This window comes from Pithys albifrons, chromosome 19, assembly GCF_047495875.1.
Source record: "Pithys albifrons albifrons isolate INPA30051 chromosome 19, PitAlb_v1, whole genome shotgun sequence".
Lineage (NCBI taxonomy): Eukaryota > Metazoa > Chordata > Aves > Passeriformes > Thamnophilidae > Pithys > Pithys albifrons.
Genome location: NC_092476.1, coordinates 1,899,287 through 1,914,163, shown reverse-complemented (window position 1 = coordinate 1,914,163; position 14,877 = coordinate 1,899,287). Strand labels below are relative to the sequence as shown.

At 53.7% G+C, this 14,877-nt stretch overlaps 1 protein-coding gene across 1 annotated transcript; it reads left to right on the top strand.

Moving 5' to 3' along the window:
• The first annotated feature begins 468 nt into the window (after positions 1–468).
• On the top strand, positions 469–14,172 carry FAM20A (FAM20A golgi associated secretory pathway pseudokinase). The gene is made up of 11 exons (XM_071573763.1): positions 469–873; positions 5,817–6,001; positions 6,181–6,231; positions 6,813–6,891; positions 7,321–7,413; positions 8,901–9,016; positions 9,478–9,658; positions 9,958–10,067; positions 10,407–10,488; positions 10,570–10,629; positions 13,515–14,172. The coding sequence occupies exons 1-11, from the start codon at positions 557–559 to the stop codon at positions 13,777–13,779; spliced, it is 1,539 nt and encodes a 512-aa protein (XP_071429864.1). The 5' UTR covers positions 469–556; the 3' UTR covers positions 13,780–14,172.
• Positions 14,173–14,877: the final 705 nt, after the last annotated feature.

Sequence of the window (14,877 nt, the reverse complement as noted above, 5' to 3'; positions counted from 1 at the left end):
AGGGGGGCTCAGCCCGCAGGCACAAAGAGGTGTCGGAGCGCCCCATCCCATCCCCGCACCCCGAGCCCCCGCAGCAGCGACACCCGCCACCCTCCACTCCTGCCAAAGGTTTCGCGGGGCGGAATTTCCACCTTTCAGGAGAAGGGACGAAGCCCCCGAAGGAGCCGAGGGCGGGAGGGGGGACCCTCCACCTGCCCGGGGGGCTGCGCTGGGTAGTCGGGCGGTGCTCCGGGGGGGCGGACGGCAGAGCCCGGGGCGGCTCCGCTCGGTTCCCGCACCTTCTCGGGAGCATCCCCCGCCGGAACCGGGACCCGGACCCCTCTCCGGGGTGGGGGGGCCCCCACGCTGCCGCCCCCTCCCCACCCCCGATCCCCCGCCCCGGGCCCCGAGCAGCCCTGCCCGGTCCCCGCCCCGAGAGGTGCCCGCACCCCCCGGCTCCGCCGCTCGAGCTCCCCCGTGCGCCCTGCCCCGGGAGCCGGCGGCGGCGCGCCCGGCTGTCCCCGTCCCTGTCCCCGTCCCCGTCCCTGCCCGGCAGCTCCGAGACCCCGCACCGGCCATGCCGGGGCCGCGGCGGGACCGCCCGGCCGTGCTGCTGCTGCTCGGGTCGCTGCTGGCCGCCGACCTCTACTTCCACCTCTGGCCGCGGGCGCGGCGGGAGCTGGAGCGGGGGGTGTCCTCGGGGGGCTGCCCCTGCCGCCCCGGCCCCGCGCCCCCCGCCCCGTGCCCGCCGCCCCGCGCCCGCGCCGCCCCCGCGCTGCGCCGCCTCTTCGCCCACCCGCTGTACCGCACCGCCCCGCCGGGCCCCGCCGAGCCGCTGCTGGGCGCCCGCGAAGCCCTGCGCTACTACCGGCGGAAGGCGGCTCGCTGGAACAGGTGCGTCCCACCGCCGCGGTACCCCCGCGCCGGGCATCTCCTGGGCACCCCCGCGCCGGGCACCCTCTGTGCGGGCATCCCCTCCGCGGGCATCTCCTGGGCACCCCCTGCGCGGGCATCTCCTGGGCACGCCTTTCCTGGGTACCCTTTTCGCGGACACCTCTTGCACAGGCATCTCCTGGGCCACCTCCTCCCTGGGCACCCCTTTCGCGGGCACCTTCTGTGTGGGCATCTCCTGGGCACCCCTCTCCCGGGCATACCCTTCCCGAGCATCTCCTGGGTACCCCTTTCCTGGGCACCCCTTCCCCAGGTATCTCCTGGGCACCCCCTTCCCGGGCAAACCCTGCACGGGCGTCTCCTGGGCACCCTCTTCTCGGGCACCCCTTGCATGGGAACACACTTCCCCGATCTCCCAGGCACCCCTTTCCTGGGCACCCCCTGTGAGCGCATCTCCTCCATGGTTATTTTCTGGACACTTCTTTCCTGGGTCCCTTTTGTGCTCCCACATCTCCTGAGCACCCCCTTCACTGTTACAAAACTGTACTGGCACGTCCCAGGTGCACCTCCACCAGGCACTCCCTGTATGGGCACCCCCTGCACAGGTACCCCACTGGTACCCCCTTTCTGGGCAGCTTTCCCAGACACCTTGCCCTGCTTAAACATTCCCTGCCTGGGAACAAACCCCCTGGGTGCCTCCTGGCACTGTCTCTGCTGTCAGAACCCCAGAGAAAGGGAAGCCCCAGCTCAGAGTCCTCCTGCTGCTGCCTCTCCCAGCCCCAACAACAGGAAAACTGCCCCATCCCCTGCTCTGGGGGTGGGACTGTCACAAACCCCTGTGGCCCCTGCCCCAAAGAGGGACAATGACCTTCAGCACCAGCTCTGAACATCGACCACCTGTGCAGAATTCAGCCACTGAGCCCTAAGCTCCTGATCTAACCCTCCTTTCAGGAGGGCTGGGAAACATCCAGCATCCCCCAGGATCCCCCAGCTCCTCCCTGCACCCCAACAGCTTTTCCATTCATGCACAAACTCAGATACAACAAAGCTCCCAGTGCACCAATCTCACAGCATCACCTCATTGCCCCCTCCATGGGACAGGGGCAGGACATCTGCAAAGGGATGGCAGCATCTCCTGGGCACCACCTCAGGGATCCCTGTCCTGGCACTTTCTTGATGCCCAGTTTGGTTTCCAGCAACAGAGCAGCCCCTGCTCCTTCTGCCACCTGTTTGGTGTTTGCTGAGTCACCTGGACAGGATTCCCAAGCTCCCATTTTCACCACTTTGATGCCTATTCCTTTTTTCTGTGGGACTCATCCAGTGCTGGTTCCATGCAAGATTTGCAGGAAGAGATGATGGGAAGTCACCATGGAAGGAAACAAAGAATGAATTCCATGGCCTTGAGCAGCATCAAAGGGTGTGGAACCACCTGTGTGCCCAGCCAGAGTCACCCCTGCGAGGCTCTTCCCTGGTTCAAATCAGTCTGGAGCACGTTGAATTCTTCATCTTGACTTGAAGTCCATGGAGGTGGTTTTGGATGTCCCTGGCTGTGCCACAGACCTGCCTTGGGTGCACCTTCTCAGAGCTGAGCAATGTCTCCTGAAGACATCAGGATTTGAGGATCAAGATGGATGTTTCCCAAGCACAATCCTTGTGGAAATGGGGGATATAAACCAAAGCACTTCCAGGCACTTGTTTGATGGTTTCTTGAGCACCATCAGACACCCTCACCTGCAGGACATCCCCAGCTCTTCAGTAAGAAGTCTTCATTCCCCAGTTTTATCTCCCACTTGGTCTAAACCTGGTGTTTTCAATGAAGCTGTGGCTGCACATTCCCCTCTGGTTGTGATGTGGCCGGGAGGAACTTTGTGGTGCTGTTTGTCCTTGACTGACTTTGCTTTGCACCTCCAGGAAGCAAAGGGAAGCAGAGTATTGATTATTCCTCAGTCACTTTGAGATAAAATATATGGTGCTCATAAGTGAGTAAAATCTCCAGAGGGCACGTACAGACTGAGGTGACACACAATGTCTTCTACAACAACCTGCCAACAACCACTGGCACTGCAAATTGCATAAACAATCAGATGGCACATTCCTGGGCTGCTGCTTTTCATAAGACCATCAATTTGCTGTGGGGCTGAACAAATTCCTGCCTCACCAGAAGCACTGCAGAGCTCCGGTGTGGTCAGGGAAAGAGCCACCCCTGTAACAGCTGAGACCCACGGGCAGTGTCCTCATGGAAGTTGTAAATCCATGGCTTTCCCTCTAATCCATGGGTTTAGCAAAGCTGCTGCTGTTGTTGTGGACTGAAGAGAAAGTCCACAGCAGCTCCACACCAGGCAGGAGAGGGTCAGAGGGTTCATGTGCATCCTCTCCTGCAGTGACAGGGTGACAGCAATGGTTCTCCATCACCTGTAGGTCTGACTGTCGGCACAGCAGCTTTCGGAGCAGCAGGATGCACCTCTTGAGTGGAAAAAGCTCCAGCTTAACCTCCAGCACAGTGTGTCTGTCTTCATTTCTGCAGCCAGATGGACATCAGCTGGATGGGGACTGTGCCAGCTCCTGGAGTGGCCCCAGGACACGTCCCGTTTGGATACCCATGGCCAAGGGGAGCAGGGCAGTGCATGTCCTCTTCCATGGTGCTCCCTGGTCTCTGGCTGCTGCCCATCCCTCTGCTGCTCCCCAGCACTTCAATCAGGAGCAGGAGTCTAATTGTAGGATGCAGAATCAGCTGGAGAGACTGATGGGGATGCCGAAAGGAAACAGCAAATGTAAAGCGTCCACACCTCTTCAAAAATGAAAAAAAAAAAAAACAACCAACCACCAAAAAACCTTTAAAACTCCAGAGCTTATTTTTATCCTTGAAGGAGCAGCTTCGAAACCCCAAACTCAGAGCACTGGTGGCCTGAGCCCAGTGTCACCTCACATTGTGCCCCCCCAGCCCAGCAGTGAGCCAAGAGCCAAGGCAACCCTGGGGCTATTTATAGCAGGGTAGAAATGAACCCTGCTTTTATATCATTATGATTTCTTCAGAGATCTGTTTTTACAGGGAAATATTTCAGGAATCTTGAAGGAGACAAGGAGGCAGAGGGAGCTGTATTTTGGGTTTAAAGGCTGGGAAGGGGTTGGCTCTGCCAGGGCAGGGACCATGTGGGTGCAGGGCTGGGATCTGCCTCCCCTTGCATAACCACTGCATTTTTTTCCCCAGTGGTAATCCCTTGCTCACTGCCACCCTGGGGGAGCAGCCTGTGTGCATGGGAGGCAGGAGAGCAAATATGGTAAAATATTTGGGTAGCTTCCCTGGGGAAAATCCTGACTCATTCCTCTACATCACTCTGGGGTTTATTGTCCCTGGCTGTGCCAGGGGTTAAGGTTGTGCCTCAGGGACTTGTCCGTGAGAAACCTGGTGCAGGGCAGCAGGATGGATGGATCAGGGCACATCTGATGGAGCTGACAGCATTCCAGAGCCATGTCCTTGTGTACATGGGGGCTTCTGCCTCCTTTGGAGACAGCCTGAGCAAAAGGCTGGACCAGGAGGGAAATGCTCCAGCACCATTCCCTCTGACCACACACACGTGGACTTCGTGCTGTGGCTGACCTGACCCAATGGAAGACAAACAAACTGGGAGAGGGAACAGGCTCCCATGACCTGCACATACAACCTGTCTCTCCAGTTCCTAGATGTTTCCCAGGATACCACTGAAGCATGTCCTTCACCCCTGGAGGTTTCATCCCTTGCTCACACTTAGACTGGACTAATCACCCTGTTTAGCCCGCTTGGATGGAGAAGGATGATGGAAAAAGCCCAATCAAATCCCAGGAGCCCTTTGCAACCACCAGTGCCAGCTCCTTGGCCAATAAATCCCTTGGTGCATGGTCAGCACTCACTTGTTGCAGCATTTCCTAGAGCATGTTCTGCTCAGGCCCTGGATGAGGTCTGGCCAGGTGTGTGGCACTTCCCTCTCTCCAGCCACTCCGTCCCAGCCTTGATTAATGTCCCATTCCTTATCAGCCCCATCTCCTGTTTGCATTCATGGATCTATCCTGGCACTTTCAGTGCAAACTGAACTTCGTTTTCCCTTTATCAGGATTGGCTGCTCTGTGCACAACCTGGCCAGTGTTAATGAAAATCTAATACTCTGTCAAGTGGAATAAATGACCTTTCAGATCCTGAGTGTGTGTCCCAGCCTTGGAGGTCCTGAGGTTGAGGAAAATGCCAATTGAGTGCAAAGATGATTTTGGATTATTACTGACCTTGGGAACCCCCTTCAGCTTCTCCTGCCAAGAACCTTGATTTTAATAGATGATGGGCAGGATGGTGCTGGATGGCCTCATCACATCCCTGATCACCAGACTGAGGGCTGTGAATCTGGTCATGGAGGCAATTTGTGGCTCTTAGTGACTTTTTTCCCTGCCTGGGACCTCCATCCTCAAGAAAAAAACTCTGTCAGAGATGTAATGACTATAAAGGCTGTTCTCTGTGGAGAATTGCTCAGACAAGACCCTGTTGTTCTCCTGGGCTTCCCAGACACCTCACTGAGCAGTCAAGACCCAGGTTACCTGCTGTCACATCACCACCCCTCCTCGTACCTGGACAGGAGCCTGTAGTTCCTCTGGGAAGTGCTGCATCATCACACACCAGCCCTGACACCCCTCCAGGTCCTTATGGGATGAGGAAAAGACAACAGAGTCCTTCATGTTTCCTTGAGGCTGCTTTCCAGGGCTTTGCAGAGGCAGAAGCTGGCACAGTTTGTGAGACCTTTGACAATCTCAGTCATCACTCCCATCATAGTCACCTCAGGTGGCACCCGGAGTCCTTTTTCACCCCATGTCCCTCCAGCTCTGCTCCTGCACCCTCCCCACTCCCCAGCAGACTCCAGGCACAGAGCAGAAAGGTTTCCCATCTCATGCCTCATCCTCACCACCTTGTCACTGCTTCCTTCCAGGAGACACAAGCTCTACAGGGAGGAGCTCAATCTAACCTCCCCGGCGGCGCCGCTGCCGCTCCGACCAGAGGCCAGTTGGCTCCAGTTCCACCTGGGCATCAGCCGGGATGGGCTCTACCCACGCTCCAGCCCTGTTGTTAACAGGCTCCTCCAGGACATGCAGGAGTTCCCCACTGTCAGTGCTGGTGAGCACCTTCCTGCCACAGGGACTGGGATGGGGCTCTGGGAGCTGCCTGGGGCTGGGGGGCTCCAGCCCCCACAGATCCCTTCTGCAAACAAGGCAGGGCTCCCTTGGAGTCTGGAGTGGGATCTGCAGCCAAAGATGGAGCCCAGCAAGGTCTCACCACTCCTCCTGCCCTTGCAGATTACAGCCAGGATGAGAAGGCACTGCTGGGAGCCTGTGACTGCAGCCAGAGTGAGTGACACTTGGGGCTCAGCCCTGCACCCCATCGCTTTGGTTGGCCCCACTCACCACTCCTCCCTCCTGACCTTAGCCAGGAAAATGCAAAGCCAGGCAATGCCAGGCCCTTCTCCCTCCCATTAACCCCCAGTAGAGGCTGGAATAGTCAACCATAGAATTATTAAGGTTGGAAAAGTCCTCTGAAATCATTGCTGTTCCCCCAGCAAGACAAAGCCCAACACTAAAGCATGTCCCCAAGTGCCACATTTACCTGCTTTCTGAACACTTCCAGGGATGATGATTCCACCAGTTCCATGAGTAGCCTGTGTGATGTGGGTACCAGGACACTGGTACACCACTGGTTTCTGCTGGGGAGGAGTAAAAATCCCACAAGGGGATGTAACAAATGGGGCTGTCAGGAGAGGGGCAGGAAGGAAATCTCTGTGGCACAAGGAGGGGGAAAGAAGAAAAACAACTAGAAAGAGAAGAGCAGCTGGAAAGGGTTGATGGGATGCACTTACTGGGGTGGAAAGCTGCTTTGTGCTGGGTGTGTAACTGAGTCTTCCCAGGCAGTAACATCCTGTTTCCTCCCCAAGTTGTGAAGCCCAGTGGTGTGCACCTGAAGCTGGTCCTCAGGTTCCAGGATTTTGGGAAAGCCATGTTCAAACCCATGAGGTAAGGATGCCAGCAGAGCTGCCCTGAGCCCCCTGCAGAGCCTGAACCCTGCAGGGGATGCCCTGTGAGCATCCTTGGCAGGGACAGCCACACCACAGGCACATCTTCCCCCTGCTGCACTCGGATACCTGGACAGCTGAGCAGGTTGAATTATTCTTGGCTGCTCACGCCAGCCCAGGAACACACGTGGATAAACACCAGTGTTTCCACACTGCTATTGATGTTGGAAATGTCTCAGTTCATGGATGCCAGATTGCAAAGGACCTCGGGACACTTTTCTCCTGATGAGGGACTGCTCAATTCCTCCTCTTCCCCATCTGACTTTGGAGTTTACCTTGTTTTTCCTTGGATTCCCAAGAGTGTTCCCAAGAAGCAGCCATCAGTCTCACCTGGCAGCTTAGTGTGGTTCCCCCCCCTGCTTTCTCCCAGGCAGAAACGCGAGGAAGAGACTCCTGAGGACTTTTTCTACTTCGTTGACTTCCAGCGGCACAACGCAGAGATCGCTGCCTTCCACCTGGACAGGTGAGCACCTGCCACAGCACCTGCCCCTCCTGCTGCCACTGCCTGCTCCTCTGCCCATGGAGAGCTCTGGCATGGGAAAAGCCATGCTGAGCCCTGCAGAGATGCCCAGCCTCAGAGAAGGCATTGCTGTGCAGCACCCTTGGGGACCTGATGTGTTATTTGGGGCTGGGGTGGCTCTGACTCTCATCTGACCCCACGACTCAGCTTTGCCTTGGCCACTGCACAAGAACAGGTGAAGTGCAGGTTGGAACAGGTCAGATAGTCCCCTGACTGTCCCACAGCCACACGCACATCATCCCTCCCCTGTATCCAGGTGCAAAGCTGAGCTCAGGGAGCAGCCTGGATGCCCTCCCAGTGGGGGAGTCACACACAATCAGCAATCAGGGTGTGTTTTGGATTGAGAGGAACTGCAGAGATGCAGTTTTAAGCCCTCAGCTAATAAGCAATTAACCTGGCACCTCTTCCCAATAGGGTTTGTATTTAGTTAAAAAATCAAATATACCCTTCTCAGAGAGTCTTTCTCCCCTTGATAGGATGAATATTGAACATCAAGGGAAAGCGATCCCTGATGGTGATGGTGGATGGAGGTCTCCAGTTCCCACAGGATAAGCAGGACTAGACTAAGTCCTGTAGCTCTAACTCCAAGTGAGGGAATGAAGGGAGCTGAATTCCCTTCCCAGTTCTGCCCCTACACCACCTCAGTAACTCTGCTTGACTCAGCTACCACCAGCTCGCCTCTGCAGCTCCACTGCCACAAAAATGAGGCCAGACTGCTTTTCTGAAGTGCTTTGTGGTTTTCAGAGCTGAAAGATGCTAGATGAAAGCAAATGGTTTTTTTTTCCTTTAAAGTTGCTCAATAAGTAACAGCCTAAATCCTGTTTTGTGCCCGATTCCCAGGAGCAGAGGGCATTACCCAGGGAGCAAAGCAGAGCATTAGCCAGTTCACCCCATGTTACTGACTCAGCAATCAGCAACAGCTTCCCACTCTGTGCCAGGAATGCCTTCCTGCCCCAGGCCCTGAGGTTTTTAAGAATATTTTAGAGGAATCAGCTGGGCTTGAGTTCCTCTGAGGGTGGGTTTCTTCCTTTGCCATGTTCTACCGGGATCAACATCCTTGCTCTGTGTCAAACCAACACTGTAGAAGGGCCTGAAGGGTTGTTCTGACCCCTGAAGGACCTCACTTGTGTGCAAGGGGATGGGAGAAACTGAGGCAAGACCTGTTAGGGGAAGAGACAGGAATCCTGGAGAACATCCAGGTTGTTCCAGGCAGCAGCTATTAAAATACTAAAATCCAAACTCAGCTGCATTTGGGCCCAGAGGGCAAAATGGCTTTTTACTAGAAAGAATCTGGGAGGAAAAAAAACCCCACATGTGTGCAGTGATCCAAGGGCTCCTGGTTCCCTGACAGAAGGGATGAGGGCAGCATCTGCCATCCCACTGTGCCATCCTGTGCAGCAATGTCCCTTTGCACTGTCCCCTTTGGGCAGGATCCTGGATTTCCGGAGGGTGCCACCCACAGTTGGGAGGTTGATCAATGTCACCAAGGAGATCCTGGAGGTCACCAAGAACGAGGTCCTGCAGAGCGTGTTCTTCGTCTCTCCAGGTGGGCGGGTGTTTGGCTGCCACAAGCTGGGGGGAGGCAAGTCATGATCCAGGTGATCTTTAAGGGCCCTTCCAACCTGGACTAACCTATGCTGATGGGAGCAAGGGCAGGGTCTGCAGGCAAAAGGGGCCACAGGACTCGTGCTGTGGTGCAGAAATTAAATTCCTGGGTGAAACAGATACACAAAGACTTGGTTACAGCAGAGGTGTCCCTCTTCCAGCCTCCAGCTGGAATCATCTTCCAGATCTATTCTCCTTGCTTTCTTTTCCTAACCTTTCCCTTAGTGCGGGACCAGGTCTGTCCATTGACCAAAAACCATGATTTGGCAGTTTCCCATCTGTGGTGTGGTTACACGTGCCACAACACACACAGTCACTGTCAAACAATGGGGAAGGGCTCAGCCACCTTGCAGCCTCCTGGAGATTGTAGCTCCTTTCCCCCATTTTCCCTTCCCCTCCCAGCCAGCAACGTCTGCTTCTTCGCCAAGTGTCCGTACATGTGCAAGACGGAGTACGCGGTGTGTGGGAACCCCCACCTCCTGGAAGGCTCCCTCTCTGCCTTCCTGCCATCCCTCAACCTGGCACCACGACTCTCCATCCCAAACCCGTGGATCCGCTCCTACTCATTTGATGGAAAAGAGGAGTAAGTGGGTAAATGATGCTGCTTCCATATCTGCCTGGCAGGGAGCACGTCGGGACGGACACACAGAGGGACAGACAGAAACGGTGCGGGCAGAGGAAGACCAAGGTTCAGGGTGCCCAGAATTAATCTAATCTAAAGCTTGGGCATTGGCTGGGTTTGAATTGCAGTCTCCTGTGAGCATAAGGAGGGAGGTTTGAGTGCTCCTCCTCTCCATCTCCAAGTGGGAGATGGGCTTTGAGGGGCTGTTGGGACAGGGCAGCAGCACCAGAGTGAGTCTCTCCCTTCTCTGTCTCCTGCAGGTGGGAAGTGAATCCGCTCTACTGCAACACAGTGAGGGAGATCTACCCCTACAGCAATGGCAACAGGCTGCTCAACATCGTGGACATGGCCATATTTGACTTCCTGACAGGTACAATGGGGAGGGAAAGATTTCCTTCCTTCCTTCCTTTCTTCCTTCCATGTAGGCCTTCAGCATCAGTCTTCCTGCCCTCTCTCCCATGCCATGGTGCTTCTCAAGCTCATCCCTTCTCCTCCAGAGGCAGTTTGGAGAGGCTGCTGTCTCCCCACAGCCTCCAGGCTCACCTCAGCCCACTCCCAGCAAGGTGAAAGCAGCAGCTCTGAGCATCTTAAACACCTCCAGCATGGCAAAAAGTATTTCATGTAGATCTGAAAGAAAACATAGGATGGTTTAGAAAATTACCTGGTCACAGGCAAGGGAAACTCTATTGCTCTGTCTGCCCTTTGCCAGGGAACATGGACCGTCACCACTACGAGATGTTCACCAAGTTTGGGGACGATGGATTCCTCTTGCACCTGGACAATGCCAGAGGGTGAGGCTGCAGGAGGAGGTCAGGGAGGGGAGAAAGGTGGTGTGCAGGCACTAAACTCTCTGCTTTTTGCTTTACCCCCAGGTTTGGGAGGCATTCCCATGATGAAACCTCCATCCTGGCCCCACTTTCCCAGTGTTGCATGTAAGTCCCAGCTTTACCTTCCTTCCCAGGAATGTTGGTGCTCCCTCTGTAATGGGACCCCAGGCCTGGTTCTATCCAGCAGCACAGGGAAGACACTGCTAATCCCAGTCCAGGGGCAGGCTGGATTCTGGAGCATGGATGTACAAATGGAAAAGCATTCATTGATAGACCAGAAAATACTGTCCATTGGATCAAACCCTTCCAGAAAGGCCTATTAGCATTTCCCAGTCCATCAATATGAGGTGTTATCAGGAGGCACAGAAATCTCCATCCAAAATCCTGGTGGAACTTTGATGCAGTTAATCAAGTTTTCTCTTCCCATGGCATTAAGGAGAAGCTCACAAATTTAACTATTTGAACCCTGTCTTCCCCCTTTTTTAATTCACATAAATCATCACTGAAAGTTCAGAGCCAGAAAAAGCTGCTCTTCCCTGTAGTGTAACCTCTTTCCTCCCTGCACCTGCTCCATCTCACCCTCGAGGTGGTGACTGCACTCTCCCCACACACCTCTATTACTGGATCTAATTTTGAGAACTGTTATTTGCTCCAAGAAGTCTTTTCATTTATAATTGCAGGTTCACAGTGAATTCTTCTGAACTCCTGTTTTGTGCAGTGTAAAATTAACTCTGCCTCTAAATTTGACCTGCATACCATAATATCCACAGGTCAGATCAGTCTCATTCTTCCAGATCCATCTCCCAGAAACTGCTCTTAATTTAATTCTCCTTGTAAAAGGCAGTGGTAAGAGAACCTGCAAGCTGCACCTTGTCATAAACCAACTAGGGCCAAGAACAGTGTAAGATCAACTTGTGTTGCCTGAGGGAGACACACAAAACCTCATTTCCCACAAAACCTCCCACAGAGGCCACAAATTTCAGCCTGCCCTGGCCAACCACTTGGACTCAGCCCATCGAGTCACCTCCTTGGTCCCACATGAGCTGAGCCATGTACACACCAGCAGGAACAAACTCCTCCAGCCCCTCTGGAGAGGCAGCACTGGAACCACAGGGATGCTGAACATCTGCTCACTTCCCTGTTAAACACATCCATCTCCTTCCTAGCTGAGTTATTCTCCAAGTCTGACTTGAGTCTGGTGTTTTTAGCTCCTTTCACAGCTCCCACCCCAGCCCTTGTCCCACACGTTGAATCCCACAGCTCTCCTCTCCCAGGATTGCTCCCAGTCAATGTCACAAACACAGCCATGCCATGAGATGGTGTTTTCCCTGAAAAGGTCCAAACCCTCCTCGAGGCACAGACAGGCCTGGAAACAACCCAGCAGAGTCCCTGGAAGGCTCAGGGTGAATCTTCAGCAGTTCAGCACAGCCCCAGGGTCGCAGCTGCCCCGTGGGAGCGCAGCGGGGCTGGCAGCAGGATTTCCATCTCACGCTCCTCTCCGTGGTCTGTTTGTTGTGGAACTGTTGCAGCATTAACTCAGCCTGTCCCCACGGGGTCAGAGCAGCCTGTTCTCCACCTCCAAGCCCTGTTGCTGTTCGGGGCAGAGCGAACACAGCTGGTGTTTACCCACTGCAGCTCCTCGGCCGCCCGTTGCCCCGAAGGACAGAGCACAGATGTTCCTCCACATCTGCTCTGTGCAGCTCCCTCTGGCAGCAGCACCATCTTGCAGCTGGGAGTTAAAGAATCAGTGCCAGCCTTCACACTTGAGCCATTGATCATTCTTTTCAGGAATACTCATGCAGCAGGATGATGCCTGTGCCCATGACAGCTGGTCACGGCACTGTCCGCCCTCCCTCGTGCAAGAGGCATCACTGATCACAGACACCCAGCTTGCTCTGCTGCTCCTGGTTTAGATTAGATATTAGGAGAAAAATTTCATGGAAAAGGTTGTAAAGCATTGGAACAGGCTACCCAGGGAAGTGGTGGAGTCACCATGCCTGGAAGTGTTCAAAGAACACATGAATGTGACACTTGAGGACATGGTTTAACAGTCAACATGGTGGTGCAGGGTTGTTGGTTGGCCTTGATGATCTTAAAGGTCTTTTCCAACGTTAAGAATTCCATGATTCTCCCCAACACTTTCAGCACCTGGTACAGCCCAGTGGCTGCTCATCCAGGCACAGCCACAGCCACAACCCTGTCCCAAACAGCACAGGGCCTGGTACAGCTACAGGGGGAGCCAGATCAACATTCCCAATCGATGCCCTGGGTTACAACAGCCATACAGAGGCAAATTCTGGACCTCCCTAAAAAGGGTCTGGCCACACCTTTTTCCATCTGAAAATTCTGGCTCAGCTAAATCCAAGTGGTTCCACAAAAATGGACCACTTTGTTTCCAAAATTGAAAGGGCAATAACTAAAATTAGAGATGCTGAGGATTAAAGTGATTTCAGAATACTTAGTTTTGTGTCCAGAACTGTTCCAAGATTGTAGCTTTTCATCCCACTTCCTGTGAAAGGGAAATATTTAAATCTCAGTATGTCTTAACATCAGTTCCAGGAAATATTCCCTCTGTTTCCTCAGAGTTTTGACAGGAGATACTTTGCCATTCATGCCTCTTCATTTACCTCCCCCTCTGCTCCCATCTCATAACCATCATCCCTGGGGACATGGCACCACCCTGCAGGAACGTGGGGAACTGGGTCTTCTCTGACTCAAGAGGAAAAACACTCACTACTGAGAACTTCAGTCATGTTTTTCTCTCTGGTGACAGAAATTTGAAGTGCAAATACTCTGGAAAAACACAGGAAGAAGCAGAGGTTTCTGCAAAAAAATTCATTTCCTTCTGAAAGGGAAAGATACTGTTGCAAAAATGTTTAAGTTTCCTCACCCATCTCTGCCCTGCCTCCTTCCCCTGCTGCCAAGGGGCTCGGGGTTTTTGTTGGGATGCTGCAAGAAGTTTGCATTGTCACCCAATTCCTTTTTTCCAGAATAAAGAGGACGACGTTACTGCGGCTCCAGCTCTTGGCCCAGCCTGAGTATCAGCTCAGTGATGTGATGAGGGAATCCCTCCTGCAGGACCCCCTGGCCCCCATCCTCACCGAGCCCCATCTCCTGGCTCTGGACAGGCGGCTGCAGCTCATCCTCAAAGCTGTGAGCAAGTGCATAGACACCTATGGAGAAGCCACAGTGGTGGCCAACGACACGGCACAGCCCCAGGTTCCTGTGTCAGACAGAGTGAAGCTGGACACTTAAACAGCCCTGAACTTGTGCTCAGAGATGAGGAAAACCCCTGCAAGGCAGGTGGAAGGTTTTAATAGCTGGTAATCCACCTCCAAACACTTGCAGAGACTGGGAAGGGAAACTCTTCAGGAGATCCTCAAGAATCACACCAAGCTTCTATGCTGGTGCTCAGCCAGAGCTTCTGTGCTTGGCCAGGGTGTTGGTGTGACTGCAGCAGATCTGTGCACCCCAAACACCAGCTGTGTGGTGGAAAACCAGTGGTCTGCCATGCTGGAGCTGGTTGTGCCCTTGGGAGGGTGGGGGAACACATGGCCTTGGTTTGCTCAACCTGCACAGGGATCTCAGTCCTGGTGAAGGACACAAATAGATCCAAGGATGAGGCTTGAATAAAGAGATGCCAAGAAAAGTTGTCCTCTTATTAAGTCTTTGTTCTGTATTTAAAACTACATGTTTGAGAAAAGAGCAATCTTGCTTCACAAGAGCAGTACCTGACACTGAGAGAACATGTTGACTCAGCTCTGTCAGACCAAAGAGCATCTGCACTTACTCACCATCAGGTCTGTGCTGCCTCTTGGTCTCTCCATCTCTCTCGCTCTGTGCCTGTCACATGAGGCCCATTGCCTCACAGGGCAGGAAAACCACTTCTTTTACCTCTCACATGGGTGGAAGAGCCAGTCTGGGTTACAAAACAGAGGCAGATCTGTGTTGCCTTGGACCCCAAGGAAAAAAAATTACAAGTCAAGTGAAACTCCCCCAAAACTCAAGGTGCTCTGAGACACAGAACTGTATTTTCTATTCCAGAACCCACCCATTTCTGATGAAACATTTTGCCAAAGAGGGGGGTGATCCCCCTCAAGTCATCTCCTCATAAACTTCAAAATCATTTAAGTTATCATAATTCCCTGGAAAATAGACATGGTATCCTGCCCCCCATCTCTGTGCATTTTGAAGAGATGGAATAGAAACTGGAGATTAAACAAGTAGTGAGGGAGGGAATTATCATAAATATTTCAGTTTCCAGTTTTCTCCTCACCTCCCAGCAACAAAGTTTAGGAATAACTGGATTACTGAAGCTCTCTTTAATAGCTTTTCCCTTTAACTGTTCAGGAA

What these genes read in the sequence shown, in the direction of transcription:
- FAM20A (XM_071573763.1), top strand. Translation starts at nt 557, where the DNA reads ATGCCGGGGCCGCGGCGGGACCGCCCGGCCGTGCTGCTGCTGCTCGGG. An exon ending in CACCTGGACAATGCCAGAGG is followed by an intron (nt 10,489 to 10,569) that starts GTGAGGCTGCAG and finishes CTTTACCCCCAG; the next exon opens with GTTTGGGAGGCATTCCCATG. An exon ending in CCACTTTCCCAGTGTTGCAT is followed by an intron (nt 10,630 to 13,514) that starts GTAAGTCCCAGC and finishes CCTTTTTTCCAG; the next exon opens with AATAAAGAGGACGACGTTAC.